The 21,326-nt window shown below is 43.1% G+C and overlaps 1 protein-coding gene across 1 annotated transcript; it reads left to right on the top strand.

Moving 5' to 3' along the window:
* The first annotated feature begins 1,389 nt into the window (after positions 1-1,389).
* LOC311110351 (uncharacterized protein) lies at positions 1,390-16,679 on the top strand. Its single transcript, XM_084188895.1, has 7 exons — positions 1,390-1,899; positions 2,325-2,455; positions 2,654-2,839; positions 6,927-7,091; positions 12,894-13,005; positions 13,387-13,514; positions 14,665-16,679. Exons 1-7 carry the CDS (start codon positions 1,617-1,619, stop codon positions 15,568-15,570), a joined length of 1,911 nt encoding a protein of 636 aa, XP_084045021.1. The 5' UTR covers positions 1,390-1,616; the 3' UTR covers positions 15,571-16,679.
* The last annotated feature ends 4,647 nt before the right edge of the window (positions 16,680-21,326 follow it).

The raw sequence follows: 21,326 nt of genomic DNA, 5'->3' as shown, positions 1-21,326 counted from the left end.
GTGTCGTGCTTTGCTCTCCGGTCATGAGCAAAACATGTTGATTGCCACACACATAGATCCGCGTTTTGAAGTTGGTTTAATAATACTTTCCTGTGGACCACCAGCAGAGCAAGTTTAAATATAATTTCATTCAACATTTGTGACAGACAAGGAACATGTAAATGTGCGTGGCGTTGTCTACATAATTTAGTGACTAGGATAGAGAAAGCACTGTGTCAACTGTGGGGGCGCCCAAGATGTACTCTTAAAAAGTCTTAATCGATTCTCAATTGCGATGCGGTTCTAGAAACAAAGCCCATTACTTTCATATCACATCAAAATAAATTCACAAATGCTAAATATACACACTGTGTTAACTGGATTTATCACAGTTGCAGCCGACAGTATTTTTCAGTTACAAGTTCCTGGCAGCCTTCTTCTGTAACACACATGCTAGATAGCTAATTAGCACAGATGGTCCCTCTGTCTTCCGTAAACACATGCTGTAACATGGAGATATGGACGTGTGTGAACATATATTTTTGGCTGACATGAAACTTACGTTCCTTATGTTTCCAAAACCGTACCGCAAGCGATACGTGTTCACGTTTAGAGTAAACATCGGTTCTATCATCAATAGGTGATAAAGGTAGTTAGCGTCTATGAATGGGGTAGAGGCACCCATGCAGCTGGTGATAGGAAGTGCTCTGTGAGAGAGAAACGAGTTTGAGTGGGGCAGAAAGTTTCCTATGCTGAGGCAGTGAAGAGAGTAGAGGATAACCCAAGGGAGAGTGATTTGACTGGAGCCCCCCAGTGAGTAGGCCTGAAGAGAGCGATCCAGAGAGGATGAGTTTTAGTAAGGTAGGATTTATTGCTATGGTTATTAATTGTCTGCACTGATGGAGCATAAATCCCAGAAAATAGATGTGGTAGTGGCAGCAGCTGTTGGCCTGGATTAGGATCTGGTAGGGCTAAAGTATTGGTCTATTTTTGTATATGTGTAGGGTTAGATAGTGGTGAGATAAATTTTCACCCTTCTTTTCTGTGACATAATGTGCAATTCACACTCCGACCTGTAAAAGACAGCAATACGCAACACAGCGCCAAGTATGCATGCCGGAAACTCACAGGAAGAAGAAGTAAACAGTAAACCTATGCTAGGACAGTTGAATATTTACCTTACTGAGTCGATGGAATAAAGTTATGTATTATTTTCTATTCTATTCTATTTTTTATTTTCTATTCTAACACACTGCTCATTGTAAACAAGTCTGCTTTGACCTTGAAAGATACTGATCATAGGAGATTGGATGTGTACAGTACCGTAATTCAAAGAACAGCGCGCATACGCTTTTCATTTAAGCACACCCTTTGAGCTATGACGCCAACAAATAAGATCCTTTCTCTTCTGTGTAAACGGAAGTGAACAGTGACCAAGAACCATTTCCACATTCATGTTTTTATTGTTGTTATTTGGACGTTTATTAACCCACTGGAACCTTAAAATATGACCCATTTAACTGCACAGTGTCACATACTTACCTCAGGTCTTACCTCAGGTCTTTAATTCGCGTTGGAGACAGGACTTGATAGATGTTATCTAGTTAACGCTAGCTAGCTGCAAACGTTAGCTAACAATGGCTAACTGTATGGTTTTTCACACTCAAATAGCCTCCATCATGGAGGTGCTAGCGAATGCAGCCGTGGCAGAGATCTGTAAACTCGTAGACGACGACTATGCAGTGTTTCGTTTGGAAATTTCTCAAAGCCAGAAAGAAAACAGGGGATTGCGGAGGAAACTACAGCTACTCGAACTGAAGGTGTCACGGGAGCGCGCAGAGAGGACCATTCGAGAGCGCGTCCTCGCAAGTCGTCCCAGTAGTGTCAAGATCCTCGACCGATACAGAGGAATGGCAAGAGGTACATTTAGCCTGTCGCCCCGTTCGCCTCTGCGCATGTGTTCAGATGTGTTACCCAGAATTGGGTCTTGGTCAATTTTGGGATAGTATGCAACTTCCCCTGATTACTTAGCTATCTTGCAAAAACGTTTTTCTTGTATCTTTATTTTACCTGGCAGATCAATTAAGAGCAAATTCTTCTTGCACAAAGACACAATATAATATTCTAACCAAATTCTTGAATTTCCTATTGTTATACTAAACATTTTGTATTTATTGCATGGAATATAATCAATCAATAAATAGTATATCAAAAAGTTATGAATAGTGTTATAAGTGTTACCTTACATCCTTGCCAATTGTAGACAGTGTCAATAGTGTAAATATTGTGTTGAGCATTGACAGTAGCTAACTTAACCACTCCTTTTCCCACAATCACTCTCATAGGTGAAGGACATCTCACTGGAGGCCACAGGAGCTTTGTGAAGCCAGTGGGACCCAATGCGTGGAGAGATGACCAACCTATAGCTATAGATGAAGGGAATGGAACCTCAACCCAGCATGTTATCGTGATAGAGGTTAGTGTCATAGTGTTGCATAAAACATTACAGTACATAAAATGTGGCCCGTTTATTTCAGAAAGGCTCCCCTCAGCTATTCACTTGCTTACATGTACATCCTAATTTATCTGCCATAGGGGAGCTTGTGAGACTTCCCTACGACATTATCTAATTCAACTCATGTACCGACAATAACCTCTTCTCTTCTTGTGTCAGTCTGCAGATGCAGAGGCTGCAGGTCCTGGAGGATCGTCTCTGGTCAAGCAGGAGAGGACCGAAGGAGATGAACCACAACACACCAGAGACATCCAGACTGGCACAGTGGCTGGAGTGGCGTCCCCTTTAGCCACGGAGGACCCCGCCGCCCAGCCCCAGCCCAGGACCCGACGCAGCAACACGGAGGTCAGTGGAACGCTGAACGCCGTCCTCAAGTCAGAGACAGACAGCGAGAATTTAACTGTAACACACAGGCTCTTACACACAGGACCTGACCACAGATCAGACCAAGAGAGACTGGAGTTGGGACCACTGGGCTGTCCTCCTGCTCCTGTCTCAGAGTATTTGCTTCACGGTATCCCAAGCCCGAGGACGGTTCATTTCCATCGGGACTCAGGTGACGCGTTAGAGACTGGCAATGATCTGTCTTGTTCTTACACTACAGAGATGGACCCTGGCAACATGCCCTTGGGTTTAAAGACACAAACTGATCTGTCTAGAGGGGACTGGAACCGGTACAGTAGTAGTGTATACTCTGAAGGGTGCCTAGATAAGAAAGTGGAGGATATAGTGGTAGATGAATTGACTGTGAAAGTGGAGGGTGACGCTCCTCCCACAAGGAATACAGATAGTCACCTAGGAGATGGACACTCACAGGGCAGATATTTCTTAGATTACAGAGAAAGATTAGAGACAAATCCAAACGTTGTGACCCACTCCCCTTTGCACATGCTCAGGGATCGTGAACCTGTGTCCACGTCGATGGGGCCTTCCAATTCACATGGCTGCATCCTTTTCGATCAGGTATTGAACTCAGAGGACCAAAGGGCCAAGGTGCAGGGAGGGGGACTAACATCCGGCAATAGCAAAGAGAAACGGTTCCTCTGCATGTTCTGTAACAAAGGCTTCAGCTGCCCCCAGAAGGTGGAGATCCACCAGAGGGTCCACACAGGGATAAAACCCTTCAGCTGTACCCAGTGTCACATGCGCTTCGCCGAGGCTGGCAACCTGAAGAGGCACCAGAGGGTCCACACAGGGGAGAAACCTTTCAGCTGTACCCAGTGTCAGATGTGCTTCACCCAGGCTTGCCACCTGAAGAGGCACCAGAGGGTCCACACAGGGGAGAAACCCTACAGCTGCCCCCGGTGTCATATGCGCTTCGCCCAGGCTGGCAACCTGAAGATGCACCTGAAGGTCCACACGGAAGAGAGGCCGTTCGCTTGTACGCACTGTGGGAAGAGGTTCTCAGAGAGGAGCTACCTCAAGATACACCAGCAGAAAAACCATTCCACTCGATAGCTTCTGATTTTCATTGTTGTCAGCAGAAAAGATCCACAGATGCATTTGGTATAACAAGAGTAACATATTTCAGTGTTGAATATTCCTGGGTAGAATATTGCATCCAGGCATTGTGTGATATATAACGCATATATAAGCCTAAAAAGGCTGTTACATATTGTGTTTGTACCGTGTAGGGTATATGTTGTTCACAAATGCCTGTTTCATTACCTCCATTTAAGATTATATTTCAAGAGGTAGGCTTTCAGACATTTTCAGAAGATGGGCAGGGACTATGCTGTCCTAGCTTCAGGGGGAAGCTGGTTCCACCAATCGGGTGCCAGGACAGAGAAGAGCATTGCCTGGGCTGAGCGGGAGCTGACCTCCCGTAGGGGTGGGACGGCCAAGAGACCAGAGGAGGCAGAACGGATGCTCAGGTTGGGGTGTAGGGTTTGATTATAGCCGGAAGGTATGGAGGGCCAATTCCCCTTGCTGCTCCGTAGGCAAGCGCCATGGTCTGCTAGTGGATGCAAGCTTTGACTGGAAGCCAGTGGAGTGTGCGGAGGTGTGGGGTGAGAACTTGGGAAGGTTGAACACACGGCGGGCTGCGGCGTTCTGGATAAGTTGCAGGGGTTTGATGGCACAAGCAGGGAGCCCAGCCAACAGAGAGTTGCAGTAGTCTAGATGGGAGGTGACAAGCGCAGGGATTAGGACCTGCGCCGCTTCCTGTGTGAGGAAGGGTCGTACTCTATGGATGTTATAGAGCACGTGTCACACTCAACACCCCTGTTGTAGAGCATGAACCTGCAGGAGCGAGTCACTGCTTTGATGTTCTTTGCACTCTGGGAGGGGGACACCGTGGAGCCGCGGCTTTGTCTTGTTGAGCTTGAGGTGGTGGGCCAACATCCAAGCTGAGATGTCTGCCAGGCACGCAGAGACGTGTATGTGTGGTTTTCATATGGTGTATTTAACACTTGTTTATGTTTAATAAACACAATGGGACTTTTCATTCTAAGACTTTCATTGAGACTCTTTAGTATACATCACATCTGATCTCACCCTATTCTGCATATACCCAGCAGCGCTTTATAGCTGTAGCGGGGATGGGTAAACACTCCATGTTGAAAGTGTGTTTATTACAGGGCCGGCATTATGGGCGGGCCTTAGGGGGCCTGGCCCGCCATACTGTATCTCCATACCCGTCCAAATATATTTATCATTTATTTGGCCGAGACGCGCGCAGACAGAAAGACCCATCATTGTCAGATAAAGCATCCGAGCAACCAAAACAGCCCCCCTCTGTCTCAGTATGTATAGCCCAAGAGTATGGCAAGACATTCTCTTTTTTGACCACATCAGACAAATGGGCTACATATTGTAAGACAGAAATGTAAGTCGTTCGGATGCTATTTTGGACTAACGTGCGAAGGTAACCTACTTTTTAAAGTGATTTGATTTACAATCGGATGAAAACATCATGACGTGTTGCGTTCATGCCACATTATAAGGTAGACAAATACATTTTTACAGTTAAATTACATGTCATTACTATAAAACCCACAATAGAAGCGCTAAAGCAGTCATTTGGACTGCTCAAGAATTTAAAAAATACATTAGTCTACTCTGCTATTTTTAAAGTCAGGCCCCCTCCGTCCTTGACTTTTCCTAAATAAGTCCATAATACACACTGTCCTTGTCAGAATCTTAATATCACAAACAGAACTGGTGTTATAGACCGTTTTAGGAGGGCATATCATTTTGGTTTTCCTCGTTGCCCCTCCTCCTGACGGTAGGGCCTGCTCCCCACCTTCTCCCGATAGTTGAAGATGCCGTGCCCAGTTGATAATCACCCCGATAATTGCCTCGAAGCTGAACCTAAACTATACTGAAACGAATTTCACACATATAATAACAGATGAAATAAATGAAGTAGGCTAAAGTATGATGAGGGAGAATGGATGAGTTGATGCGCAAGGGGAAGCGAACAATGCATAATTATGCTATCACCAATTGTGAATAAAGAACAGGGCGGGCCATTCTATTGTATTGATCTATTCTAATTATAATCTAAAAAAGGTATATACTCACTCTGTCAATCTATTCTGGCCTACTTGGAGTACACAGTGAGAGCGTGCGTAATTTACAATGGCAAGAAGACCAAGACAAATGGATGCACTTGTTACCGTTGCTACAAAATCTGAATGAAACCAACTCAGATGGTGGGGGAAGAGTGAATCATGATGACATCTCTGATGAGTATTCTTCTGATTCTAAGCTTCAACCTGAACCTACTCCCAAGCGCAAAACATAATTGTGCACGCTGAGCAGGTTCCAGCGCCACCACCAAATGAAATGGTGAGACAGGAGAGAGGAGGGCACCGTTCGGAATAGAACAAGCCGGTGAGAATTCTATGGGCCATTATCAGCACAAAATGTCATCACTGAGAGAGCAGGCCCTACATCTCAAGCAAGAAAACAAATTCAGCAACACACTCAACAGCTTTCGTTGTTTAGGCTATGTGAGATGGACATGTTCCAACTGATAATTAACTTTTGGACTGGTGTCATATCAACACTTATATTAATTATGCCATTATTGCTTTTGTGATGATTTTCACTATTATCAAGCACACTTGGCACTTGTAATGATATTTAGGCTACTGATGTTTTCATCATTTGACCGTGCATCTTGCTGACCGTGTGTCTTGGCTGTTGGGGTATTTATTTTTATTTAGTTGTTATAAATATACCGGGTTCATAGTTGTAACAAAGCCACTCCACAAATACAATTTATTGAACACTTTAATTATTATAATTAAAAATGTTTATACATATATCCACATAGGAGGTCTTGAAAAAAACATGCCCCCAAACGTTGCCCGTCCAACGGATTCGTTCTTGCGCCAGCCCTGGTTTATTATCTGTTTGTGCGTGTGTACAGTACATATCTGATGGAGTGTATGTCTGTTTAATCTGTATCACCTCTCTCTTCCAGGAGGAGGAGGGTCCAGAGGTGCTGCTGGTGAAGGAGGAGGGGTGTGAGGAGGGATTGGGGAAGACTGAGGGGACCATGGTCGTGGAGGACAACCAGACTACACCACCTCCTGAACCCACAGAGGAACCAGCTGAGCAGCACAGGATCACACACAGTCTCACTGAGGTGAGCCCACTGTGAACTACTGTCTGAATGGTATTAGGTCAGGGCCTGTATCCACAAAGCCTCTCAGACTAGGAGTGCTGATCTAGGATCAGTTTAGCCTGTTAGATCATAATGAATAAGACTATGTAGACAGGTGGAGGACCTTTGCTTTGTGGATTTAATTTTGTCTTAACTGTGGGACCATGCCTTTTAATGATGAAACCATTAGTGTCAAGTAATCAAATTAACAAACACGTTTTTTATTTCGCCTTTATTTAATCAGGGAGTCATACTGAGACCAAGGTCTCTTTTACAGATGAGCCCTGAATTACAGAAATGTGAGAAAATAAACACATCAAAATATAAATACAAAATGCAACTAGAAAGAAAAACAGTCATAAAATACAAACACATTCATCAGGATTAAGGTCCTCAATCATCCTTCTGAATTGCCCTAGAGGCACCAAAACATCAAATGTAAGAACATTTTGAAGATTGTTCCACAAATAATGTGCAAGAAAACTAAAAGCTGATGAACCTAACTTAGTAGAGACCAAATGAATTTCCTGAGTTAGCCAACCCTGACACCGGGTGTGGTAACTCATAAGTCTAAAGTTTAGTAATAATGTTAGGTACAGTGGGAGTTTTTGTAAAGGGGCTTTATAAATGAAAATATAGCAATGTATCAACCTACGTGACATCAAAGAGGGCCAACCAACTTTCTGGTAGAGAATGTATTGATGAGTACTAAAACTGTCGCCAATAATGATAATAGCATCTAACGGCTTTAATGAAGTGGCAGCTGCGTTCATATAGATGATGTCGCCATAGACTGAATAATTTGCTGTCTACTATTTAGCGAGAGGTATGACCTATTTCTATAGAAGAAGCCTATTTTTATTCTCAGCTTAAATAACTCATCCATATTCTTTTTAAAAGACAGATTTTCATCTATCCAGATGCCCAGACATTTGTAAGCAGGGACACGTTCAATATGGACACCATCCAAAGTACATATGCTTAAATCATCAGAGTTATTTTTATGCGCTCTAGAGAACAACATATGCTTAGTTTGATCTGCATTCAATACTAATTTTAGGTCAATAAAGTTTTTCTGTAATACGATGAAGGCAGACTGTAGATCAGATAAAGCCTGGTGAATCGTGGGGGTAATAGCATACACAACAGTATCATCGGCATGCAAGTGCAGGTTACAATTATTTTGTAAACTGCAACAATATTGTTAATGTAAACAGTAAAAGGTACAGGACCCAGAATTGACCCCTGCGGGATACCTTTTGTTATGTCCAGAAAACAGGATTTAACACCATCAGTAGATACACATTGAATTCTATCTGCCAATAAATTTTTAAACCAGTTATACTGAACTAAAATATAAACGAACATGTAAAGTGTTGGTCCCATTTTTCATGAGCTGAAATAAAAGATCCCAGAAATGTTCCATATGCACAAAAGCTTATTTCTCTCAAATGTTGTGCACAAATTTGTTTACATCCCTGTTAGTGAGAATTTCTCCTTTGCCAAGATAATCCATCCACCTGACAGGTCTGGCATATCAAGAAGCTGATTAAACAGCATGATCATTACACAGGTACAACTTGTGTTGGGAACCACTCTAAAATGTGTAGTTTTGTCAAACAACACAATGCCACAGATGTCTCAAGTTTTGAGAGAGCTTACAATTGGCATGCTGACTGCAGGAATGTTCAACAGAGCTGTTGCCAGAGAATTTCATGTTAATTTTTTGACCATAAGCCGCCTCCAACGTCGTTTTAGAGAATTTGGCAGTATTCAGTACTCAGACTAGAAGTGGTAGGCCACACAAGCTCACAGAACGTGACCGCCGAATGCTGAAGCGCATAACGTGTCAGTCCTCGGTTGCAACACTCACTACCGACTTCCTAACTGCCTCTGGAAGCAACGTCAGCACAATAATTGTTCGTCGGGAGCTTCATGACCGAGCAGCCGCACACAAGCCTAAGATCACCATGGCAATGCCAAGCGTCGGCTGGAGTGGTGTAAAACTTCCCGCCATTGCATTCTGGAGCAGTGGAAATGTGTTCTCTGGCGTGATGAATCACACTTCACCATCTGGCAGTCTGACGGACGACTCTGGGTTTTGCAGATGCCAGGAGAACGCTATCTGCCCCAATGCATAGTACCAATGGTAAAGTTTGGCGGAAGAAGAATAATGGTCTGGGGCTGTTTTTCATGGTTCGGGCTAGGCCCCTTAGTACCAGTGAAGGGAAATCTTAATCCTACAGCATACAATTACATTCTAGACGATTCTGTGCTTCCAACTATGTAGCAACAGTTTGGGGAAGGCCCTTTCCTGTTTTAGCATGACAATGCCCCCATGCACAAAGAGAGGTCCATACAGAAAGGGTTTTGTTGAGATCGGTGTGGAAGAACTTGACTGGCCTGCACAGAGCCCTGATCTCAACCCCATCGAACATCTTTGGGATGAATTGGAATGCCGACTACGAGCCAGGCCTAATCGCCCAACATCAGTGCCCGACCTCACTAATGCTCTTGTAGCTGAATGGAAGCAAGTCCCCGCAGCAATGTTCCAACATCTAGTGGAAAGCCTTTCCAGAAGAGTGGAGGCTGTTATAGCAGCAAAGGGGGACCAACTCCATATTAATGCCCATGATTTTGGAATTAGATGTTCGACGAGCAGGTGTCCACATACTTTTGGTCATGTAGTGTATGTTGATGTTGATGGTGGTGCTGGAGATTATGAATATGTCCCTTTAACTTCTTAAGGATCGGACACTTTTTTTCAACTTTCCCTAAAATGACATACCCAAATCTAACTGCCTGTAGCTCAGGACCTGAAGCAAGGATATGTATATTCTTGATACCATTTGTAAGGAAACACTTTGAAGTTTGTGGAAATGTGAAATTAATGTAGGAGAATATAACACATTAGATCTGGTAAAAGATAATACAAACAAAAAAACATGAGTTTCTTTTCTTGTTCCATCATCTTTGAAATGTAGGAGAAAGGCCACAATATAATATTGCAGTTTAGGCGCAATTTCGATTTTGGCCACTAGGTGGCAGCAGTGTGTGTGCAAAGTTTCAGATTGATCCGGTGAAGCGTTGCAATACTGGACTATTATCATGTCTGCCCAAATGTGCCGAATTGGTCAATTGATAAATTTTCAAGTACATAACTATAGAGAACATACAAAAATGATATGGTAATACAAAATGTAAGTTGACACACTCCCAGGAATGTCATACATGATGGATCATTAGCTTATGCACTAACTTTCACACATCTAGATCAAATCAAATCAAATCAAATTTTATTGGTCACATGCGCAGAATACAACAGGTGCAGACATTACAGTGAAATGCTTACTTACAGCCCTTAACCAACAGTGCATTTATTTTAAACAAAAAAAGTAAGAATAAAACAACAACAAAAAAAAAGTGTTGAGAAAAAAAGAGCAGAAGTAAAATAAAGTGACAGTAGGGAGGCTATATATACAGGGGGGTACCGTTGCAGAGTCAATGTGCGGGGACACCGGCTAGTTGAGGTAGTTGAGGTAATATGTACATGTGGGTAGAGTTAAAGTGACTATGCATAAATACTTAACAGAGTAGCAGCAGCGTAAAAAGGATGGGGTGGGGGGGCAGTGCAAATAGTCCGGGTAGCCATGATTAGCTGTTCAGGAGTCTTATGGCTTGGGGGTAGAAGCTGTTGAGAAGTCTTTTGGACCTAGACTTGGCACTCCGGTACCGCTTGCCGTGCGGTAGCAGAGAGAACAGTCTATGATGGCCGGGGTTCAAACCCAGTTCCTACATTTGAATATAAAAATTGATTTTATCAAACAAAACTATGCTACATTTTACCTCTGGGACCCTTAGGATGACAAATCAGAGCAAGATTACTGAATGTAAGTACATTGTTTACCTTCAGAGGTGAAGGAGCTCAGATAGCTGCGAAGAAAACCAGTGGTTAGATCTATCTTTGACTCTGAATTGTTTAAAAGGGCCGTGTTTATCTGCCAGAGGAATAAATATGGAGTATACATTTTCTAGAGCCAACTCAGGGTCAGGAATACAGGAGACAGTGGCTAAATCAGAGTAGAGCATGTCATGTAAAAACCCTTGAGGAGAGAATTTTTAAAAATGTATATTTTTAATTAAACAAGGGTGAGTATTTTTGCTGTTTGGTATCTCTAATACATACAATGGGACAATTATCACTGAGATCATATGCAAATACTCCACTAGACAAATATTTATGGGGGTTATTAGTAAGACATTTAGCTGTGTGGGTTTTGAGATAAATTGAGTCAGATTAAACTCAACGCATTCGTGAAAGTATTCAGACCCCTTGACTTTTTGCACATTTTGTTACGTTATAGCCTTATTCTAAAACTGATTAAATTGTTTTTTCCCCTCATCAATCTACACACAATTCCCCATAATGACGAAGCAAAAACAGGTTTTTAGAAATTAGAAAAATGTGGCAAAGCAATTCAGTTTTTGTCCTGAATACAAATTGTTATGTTTGGGGCAAATCCAATACGACACATTACTGAGTACCACTCTTCATATTTTCAAGCATAGTGGTGGCAGCATCATGTTATGGGTATGCTTGTAATTGGCACGGACTGGGGATTTTATCAGGATAAAAATAAAACAGAATGAAGCTAAAATCCTAGAAGAAAACCTTGTTCAGTCTGCTTTCCACCAGACACTGGGAGATTAATTCACCTTTCAGCAGGACAATAACCTGAAACACAAGGCCAAATCTACACTGGAGTTGCTTAACAAGAAGACAGTGAATGTTCCTGAGTGGCCAAGTTACAGTTTTGACCAATCTACTTGAAAATATATGTCAATCCCTGAAAATGATTGTCTAACAATGATCAACAACCAATTTGACAGAGCTTGTAGAATTTTGAAAAGAATAATGGGCAAATGTTGCACAATCCAGGTGTGGAAAGCTCTTAGAGACTTAACCAGAAAGATTCAGAGCTGTAATCGCTGCCAAAGGTGCTTCTACAAAATATTGACTCGGGTGGGAATACTTATGTCAAGTAGATATTTCTGTATTTTATTTTCAATACATTTGCAAACATTTCTAAAAACATGTTTTCACTTTGTCATTATGGGGTATTGTGAGAAAAAAAATCTATTTACTCCATTTTGAATGCAGGCTGAAACGCAACAAAATGTGGAAAAATAATACTTTCTGAAGGCACTGTATATGGCCACTCCTCCCCCTTTCTGTAATCTGTCACATCTAAATACATTATAATAATTTACTTCAATGTCTTTATCAGAGACAGAACCATTTAACCATGTTTCCGAGAGAACCAGAATGTCAGGATACTAGTTCTGAACCCAAATGTCAATTGTGTCCATTTTTAAAATCATACTACGCACATTTAGGTGCATTAGCCCCCTACGAGATTTAAAGTCAGAGGGGGTATTCAGCTCATTCACATAAGAGCTAACAGGCATAGGGTAATCTGCAGCAATTTGTTGAGTAAGCTGAGACTTTACCAGGTCCCTGGCCAACCACGTGAGAGCAGAGCAGACTGAGAATTCGACAGATCTCCTTCAAGTCGCTGGATGCAAGGGCTGGGATGGGAACGGGGTGAACAGTGTTTGCAGGGCTCAGTCCACCCAGATGAAACTCCCATAGTATCAAATTAACTAACATGTTTGCATAGTACTAATAGCAATCCTTCTTTGCCCAATCAGAAGATGCTCCATAGCAGGGTGCTCATATGATATTTCTTGATCCAACATCCTCTCACTCTGTATCTCTTACAGTCAGTAGACATGGAGGATGGGAAGCCTGATCTGCTGCTGGTCAAAGAAGAGACAATAAAGGACGGACTAGAGAGCATTGACCTGCTGAGTGGACTAAAGATGGGGGAGCAAGGTAAGGGAGAAATACATATAGCCTACATACAACCCTGTGTAGCTCAGTTGGTAGAGCATGGCGCTTGCAATGCCAGGGTTGTGGGTTCGATTCCCACGGGGGGCCAGTATGAAAATGTATGCACTCACTAACTGTAAGTCGCTCTGGATAAGAGCGTCTGCTAAATGACTAAAATGTAATACAGTAATAGATCTACAATGGGAATAGTGATGCGCCTGGCTATTATTCATTCTTAATTTTCTTCATTGATAAAATGTAATCAATACAACTTATGTTTACATACCAAAACACACATTATAATGTATGAACTTGACCAGGTAATTGACTCAGAAAACTTCTCTGCCATGTTTGTAAAGTCTATTTTGTAACGTCTTCCTGCAGGTGGTTGGCTGGAGGCAAACAGAGGAGACTGGGCGGCCATCTTGGATTCCCAGACCCAGACGGGTGCAACCAAGGGCCCAGGGGACAACATCACTGAGCAGGGCAGAACCAGAGGCGACATAGTGGAGGTCAGTGGATGGGACAGCATCCTCAACTCTGCGCTGCAGTACAATACTGTTAACCACAAACAGAAACAGACAGTCAAACACAAAACAACATCCGATCTTAGTCTCCATGACAGCAAACTGGCTGAGACCAGGCCAAGGCGTAGATTTGGTCTGCGGAGACAGGGAGGTGTCCATATGTGGCGGGAGAGAACAGACACAGACTAGCAATGCTCCATCCTGCTCCTATAGTTGTGATTCAGAGAGACTGATGGCGCCTCAGGTTAATCCCCTAACAGGTGCTGCCTTCAGCCTGCCTTCTATAGGATCTATCAACTGGAACATGGACCCTACGACAACACAGACACTCCCTGGCCTTCGTCCTCCTCACAATCTCCTTATGTTAAACCAGACCTCAGACAATGCCAGTGCCTCAACACTAAGTGGCTACACAAGCCCATTCACAAATGACAGTAGTAGTGACGCTATCAGCAGATCCGGTGGCGAAGAGAAGTGCTTCCCGTGTTTCGTTCTGTGGGAAAGCCTTCAGTTTCCCCAAACAGGTGTAGATCCACCAGAGGATGCACCCGGGGGAGAAATTGTTTGGCTGCCACCTCGACTGGGCCTGTTTCTCCGACTCATCCCACATGAAGATGCACCTGATGGTCCACATGGGAGTGAGGCCATTCGCCTGTACATACTGCTGGAAGAGGTTCTCAGAGAGGAGATACCTCAGGATACACCAGTATAGTGTATCCTGAGTATAGTGATATGTAATGTAATACTAGTTAGTTAGTTCGTAGTTAATTCTGTTGGTTTTGGATGTAGTAGGGAACTGGATGAGGTGAACTGAGGAAAAAATGAGTATGATGAGGCAGAGTAGATGATATGGTGATGGTTGGTGTGATGGTGTCTGTAAAAATGCTTCACTGATGAAAAGTGTTTTCATGTAATGTTGAACCTTTTCCAAAGTATCCCCCAACCCAACCCGGTTATATCCACCAACCCAACCCAGTTATATCCCCCATATCCCCCCCAACCCAACCCGATTATATCCCCCATACCCCCATTGACTGTGGTTAATATTTTAGAATATCATGTCATGTTTCTGTGTGTACAGCAAAAGGTTTCTTATATAAACCTTTATGATTTTCTCTTCCATTTGTGTTTACAGTCTGCAGTCCATGAGGACTTGCTGATATCCAGTGTTACTGGTGGGAGAGAGTGGACCTCTGAAGCGGCTGGTCACAAACCCTGGCCCCGGATCGGGACCATGGATCAGGAGCCATCGCTCTTCCTTCCTGAGTCGGATCCAGGACCGAACCGCGAGGGACAGAGACTCCACCACCACCACAACTACACAGAACACAACCAGTGGACAGGTGGACTGAACAACCTCAGTCCTGGTGGTCATAAGAGAGACAGAGGCTCCAGTCAGGGATCCAGTCTGCAGCCCAGACCCTTTTCTTCACAGTCTCAGTGCAGGGATGAAGCAGGGCCTGGGACTGATAGAGGTAGACCCTCCTGTTCCTATGATACAAACAAAACAGTATCCATGATGAACAGAGCAAGTCACCCTGGGCTTCAGCCTTCAGAGAGAGTGGTGGGAGAGCCCCCTGGTGGGAGTCTAACAGGAAGTCTGTCTTCTCTTTCCGGGTCTCGTCTAATGCCTAGTGACTGGGTTCATAAAAGGCATGGGCCTGGACCTGGGTCTAGCCTTCCTCAGCTACCTCATGGTTACCCTACCAATACAGCACACAATCCCAACAACACCCAAACAATGGCTAGAGGTCAAGGAGGGAGCTCAAAGACTAACCACCTGAGGGTGGTGGCTCCTGCTTCTACTTCCTCTGGTGTTATTGGGTCACAGCGTGGGAGGCAGAGCATTAGGGGGGATGCCGACAAGCCGTACGCCTGCCCCACATGTGGGAAGCGCTTCGCTCAGGCGAATTATGTGAAGATGCATCAGACCGTTCACACCAAGGAGAAGCCCTTCAAGTGCAAACTATGTTACAAGAGCTTCTCCTTCCTGACTAACCTTACCAGACATAAGAGTGTCCACAATGGGGAGAAATCGTAGCACTGTGGCTTGAGTTTTACACAGGGGATATCTGGGAACCATTCTTTAGCTGACATATTATAGTGATCATGCGAAGTGTCTTAGGGTAAGATTTTATTTTTTAAAGTACTCTAAGTCCCTCCATTGAGCATCTGGGTATGCTCACATTTTCGTCCTCCATTTGGCAAATCTGACCATAACTCTATCCTCCTGATTCCTGCTTACAAGCAAAAACTCAAACAGGAAGTACGAGGACGCTCTAAATTCGGAAGTGATCAGATGATGTGGATGCTAAGCTACAGGACTGTTTCGCTAGCACAGACTGGAATATTGTTCTGGGACTCATCCGATGGCATTGAGTAACCACATCAGGCATAAGTGCATTGATGATATTGTCCCCACAGTGACCATATGTACATATCCCAACCAGAAGCCATGGATTACAGGCAACATCCGCATGGATGTGGCAGGGCTTGCAAACTATCACGGACTACAAAGGGAAACCAATGCCGCGAGCTGCCCAGTGACACGAGCTTACCAGACGAGCTAAATGCCTTCTATGTTCGCTTCAAGGCAACCAACAGTGAACCATGCGAGAGCACCAGCTGTTCCGGATGACTGTGTGAGCACGCTCTCCGTAGCTGACGTGTGTAAAACCTTTAAACAGGTTGACATTCACATGGGCCAGACGGATTACCGGGACACGTAGTCAGAGCATGCGCTGTCCAGCTGGCAAGTGTCTTCACTGACATTTTCAACCTCTTCTTGACCCAGTCTGTAATACCTACATGTTTCAAGCAGACCACTATAGTCCCTGTGCCCAAGAGCGCCAAGATAACCTATCTAAATGACTATCGCCCCATAGCACCCACATCTGTAGCTGTGAAATGCTTTGAAAGGCTGGTCATGGCTCACATCAACATCATCATCCCATTTTTATTTCCCACAGCAAGAGAGGAGTTGCCACATTTATACAATATTTTTTTTTCTCCATAATGTTTTCAAGCCAATTAAGAAGGAATATCGATGTAACTTGTAACTACGTTAGAAGCTACATTTGGTTTATCAAAATAATAATGATTGTGAACTATGACATGACGTAATAAACTAATTTGAATATGTCGCAAGAGAAAATATAATTTGCCCTTATTAAACTTGCCAGATCATTTTCCATCAATGGATGTCGATTTAACTAGTTTGACTGCTATGATTAACCAATAAAGCACGAGAGGGTATGGTATATGGCCAATATACCACAGCTAAGGGCTGTTCTTAAGCATGACGCAACGCGGAGTGCCTGGATACAGCCGTTAGCCATGGTACAGTGTCTTGCAAAAGTATTCATCCCCCTTGGCGTTTTTCCTATTTTGTTGCATTACAACCTATAATTTAAATGGATTTTTATTTGGATTTCATGTAATGGGCATACACAAAATAGTCCAAATAGGTGAAGTGAAATGAAAGAAATTACTTGTTTCAAAACATTCTAAAAAATACATAACGGAAAAGTGGTGCGTGCATATAAATTATATTCACCCCCTTTGCTATGAAGCCCCTAAATAAGATCTGGTGCAACCAATTACCTTCAGAAGTCACATAAATAGTTAAATAAAGTCCACCTGTGTGCATTCAAAGTGTCACATGATCTCAGTATACAGTTGAAGTCGGAAGTTTACATACACCTTAGCCAAATACATTTAAACTCAGTTTTTCACAATTCCTGACATTTAATCCTAGTAATAATTCCCTGTCTTAGGTCAGTTAGAATCACCACTTTATTTTAAGAATGTGAAATGTCAGAATAATAGTACAGAGAATGATTTATTTCAGCTTTTATTTATTTCATCACATTCCCAGTGGGTTAGAAGTTTACATACACTCAATTAGTATTTGGTAGCATTTCCTTTAAATTGTTTAATGTTTCGGGTAGCCTTCCACAAGCTTCCCACAATAAGTTGGGTGAATTTTGGCCCATTCCTCCTGACAGAGCTGGTGTAACTGAGTCAGGTTTGTAGGCCTCCTTGCTCGCACACGCTTTTTCAGTTCTGCCCACAAATTGTCTATAGGAATGAGGTCAGGGCTTTGTGATGGCCACTCCAATACCTTGACTTTGTTGTCCTTAAGCCATTTTGCCACAACTTTGGAAGTATGCTTGGGGTCATTGTCCATTTGGAAGACCCATTTGCGACCAAGCTTTAACTTCCTGACTGATGTCTTGAGATGATGCTTCAATATATCCACATCATTTTCCTTCCTCATGATGCCATCTATTTTGTGAAGTGCATCAGTCCCTCCTGCAGCAAAGCACCCCCACAGCATGATGCTGCCACCCCCGTGCTTCACGGTTGGGATTGTGTTCTTCGGCTTGCAAGCCTACCCCTTTTTCCTCCAAACATAACGATGGTCATTATGGCCAAACAGTTCTATTTCTGTTTCATCAGACCAGAGGACATTTCTCCAAAAAGTATGATCTATGTCCCCATGTGCAGTTGCAAACCATAGTCTGGCTTTTTTATGGTGGTTTTGGAGCAGTGGCTTCTTCCTTGCTGAGCGGCCTTTCAGGTTATGTCGATATAGGACTCCTTTTACTGTGGATATAGATACTTTTGTACCTGTTTCCTCCAGCATCTTCACAAGGTCCTTTGCTGTTGTTCTGGGATTGATTTGCACTTTTCGCACTAAAGTACATTCATCTCTAGGAGACAGAACGGGTCTCCTTCCTGAGCGGTATGACGGCTGTGTGGTCCCATGGTGTTTATACTTGCGTACTATTGTTTGTACAGATGAACGTGGTACCTTCAGGCGTTTGGAAATTGCTCCCAAGGATGAACCAGACTTGTGGAGGTCTACCATTTTTTTTCTGAGGTCTTGGCTGATTTCTTTCTATTTTCCCATGATGTCAAGCAAAGAGGCACTGAGTTTGAAGGTAGGTCTTGAAATATATCCACAGGTACACCTCCAATTGACTCAAATTATGTCAATTAGCCTATCAGAAGCTTCTAAAGACATGACATCATTTTATGGAATTTTCCAAGCTATTTAAAGGCACAGTCAACTAAGTGTATGAAAAACGTCTGACCCACTAGAATTGTGATACAGTGAAGTTAAATAATCTGTCTGTAAACAATTGTTGGAAAAATTACTTGTGTCATGCACAAAGTAGATGTCCTAACCGACTTGCCAAAACTATGGTTTGTTAACAAGAAATTTGTAGAGTGGTTGAGAAATGAGTTTTAATGACTCCAACCTAAGTGTATGTAAACTTCCGACTTCAACTGTATATACACCTGTTCTGAAAGGCCCCAGAGTCTGCAACACCACTAAGCAAGGGGCACCACCAAGCAAGCGGCACCATGAAGACCAAGGAACTCTCCAAACAGGTCAGGGACAAAGTTGTGGAGAAGTACAGATCAGGGTTGGGTATAAAAGCATATCCAAAACTTTGAACATCCCACGGAGCACCATTAAATCCATTATTAAAAAATGGAAAGAATATGGCACCACAACAAACCTGCCAAGAGAGGGCCGCCCACCAAAACTCACGGACCATGCAAGGAGGGCATTAATCAGAGAGGCAACAAAGAGACCAAAGATAACCCTGAAGGAGCTGCAAAGCTCCACAGCGGAGATTGGAGTATCTGTCCATAGGACCACTTTAAGCTGTACACTCCACAGAGTTGGGCTTTACGGAAGAGTGGTCAGAAAAAAGCCATTGCTTAAAGAAAAAAATAAGCGAACACGTTTGGCATGTGGGAGACTCCCCAAACATATGGAAGAAGGTACTCTGGTCAGATGAGACTAAAATTGAGCTTTTTGGCCATCAAGGAAAACGCTATGTCTGGCGTAAACCCAACACCTCTCATCACCCCGAGAACACCATCCCCACAGTGAAGCATGGTGGTGGCAGTATCATGCTGTGGGGATGTTTTCATCGGCAGGGACTGGGAAACTGGTCAGAATTGAAGGAATGATGGATGGTGCTAAATACAGGGAAATTCTTGAGAGAAACCTGTTTCAGTCTTCCAGTGATTTGAGACTGGGAGGGAGGTTCACCTTCCAGCAGGACAATGACCCTAAGCATACTGCTAAAGCAACACTTGAGTGGTTTAAGGGGAAACTTTTTAAATGTCTTGGAATGGCCTAGTCAAAGCCCAGACCTCAATCCAATTGAGAATCTGTGGTATGACTTAAAGATTGTTGTACACCAGCGGAACCCATCCAACTTGAAGGAGCTGAAGCAGTTTTGCCTTGAAGAATGGGTAAAAGTCCCAGTGGCTAGATGTTCCAAGCTTATAGAGACATACATTTTACATTTACATTTGAGTCATTTAGCAGACGCTCTTATCCAGAGCGATTTACAGTTAGTGAGTGCATACATTTTTCATTCCCCAAGAGACTTGCAGCTGTAATTGCTGCAAAAGGTGGCTCTACAAAGTATTGACTTTGGGGGGGTGAATAGTTATGCATGCTCAAGTTTTCTGTTTCTTTGTCTTTCACACACAAAAAAATATTTTGCATCTTCAAAGTGGTAGGCATGTTGTATAAATCAAACTATACAAACCCCCCCAAATATCCATTTTAATTCCAGGTTGTAAGGCAACAAAATAGGAAAAATGCCAAGGGGGGTGAATACTTTCGCAAGCTACTGTATATTAGCCATATACCAGAAACCCCCAGGGTGCCTTATTGCTTTTATAAGCTGGTTACCAACGTAAAAGTACTTTTTTGTCACACCCATGGTATGTGGTGTGATATACCACGGCTTTCAGCCGTTCAGTATTCAGGGCTCGAACACGGTTTATAATTGTAAGTAAATCCCTTTTGTGCATAACTATTGATAAATCCGACATGAGAGTTTGAGTGATGAAAGTTGGACAGAGGATCTCGAAATCTCTAAGCAAGAAACACTTGGACAAACTTTCAAAAACAAATGTTAGGTTATTTTCTGCCAATTATGCCGTTATTATGTGCCAGATGTTAAGACTACAAACAGTTATAAATGGTCAATTTGCGAGATTGACACCATACCTACTGTGAAGCATGGGGGTGGAAACATCATGCTTTGGGGCTGTTTTTCTGCAAAGGGACCAGGACGACTGATCCGTGTAAAGGAAAGAATGAATGAGGCCATGTATCGTGAGATTTTGAGTGAAAACCTCCTTCCATCAGCAAGGGCATTGAAGATGAAACGTGGCTGGGTCTTTCAGCATGACAATGATCCCAAACACACCGCCCGGGCAACGAAGGAGTGGCTTCGTAAAGAAGCATTTCAAGGTCCTGGAGTGGCCTAGCCAGTCTCCAGATCTCAACCCCATAGAAAATCTTTGGAGGGAGTTGAAAGTCTGTGTTGCCCAGTGACAGCCCCAAAACATCACTGCTCTAGAGGAGATCTGCATGGAGGAATGGGCCAAAATACCAGCAACAGTGTGTGAAAACCTTGTGAAGACTTACAGAAAACGTTTGACCGGTGTCATTGCCAACAAGGGGTATATAACAAAGTATTGAGAAACTTTTGTTATTGACCAGATACTTATTTTCCACCATAATTTGCAAATAAATTCATAAAAAATCCTACAATGTGATTTTCTGGAGAAAAAAAATCTAATTTTGTCTGTCATAGTTGTACCTATGATGAAAATTACAGGCCTCTCTCATCTTTTTAAGTGGGAGAACTTGCACAATTGGTGGCTGACTAAATACTTTTTTTCCCCACTGTATAGTCATTTCAACATATTTATTGTATCAAATGGCAGCCTACAGTAGCCTATAATGGCATA

Source organism: Coregonus lavaretus, assembly GCF_964263955.1.
Source record: "Coregonus lavaretus genome assembly, contig: SUPER_35_unloc_3, whole genome shotgun sequence".
Lineage (NCBI taxonomy): Eukaryota > Metazoa > Chordata > Actinopteri > Salmoniformes > Salmonidae > Coregonus > Coregonus lavaretus.
This window is presented reverse-complemented; position numbering and strand designations above follow the sequence as displayed.

What these genes read in the sequence shown, in the direction of transcription:
- LOC311110351 (XM_084188895.1), top strand. Translation starts at nt 1,617, where the DNA reads ATGGCTAACTGTATGGTTTTTCACACTCAAATAGCCTCCATCATGGAG. An exon ending in CCCGACGCAGCAACACGGAG is followed by an intron (nt 2,840 to 6,926) that starts GTCAGTGGAACG and finishes TCTCTCTTCCAG; the next exon opens with GAGGAGGAGGGTCCAGAGGT. An exon ending in ACTAAAGATGGGGGAGCAAG is followed by an intron (nt 13,006 to 13,386) that starts GTAAGGGAGAAA and finishes GTCTTCCTGCAG; the next exon opens with GTGGTTGGCTGGAGGCAAAC.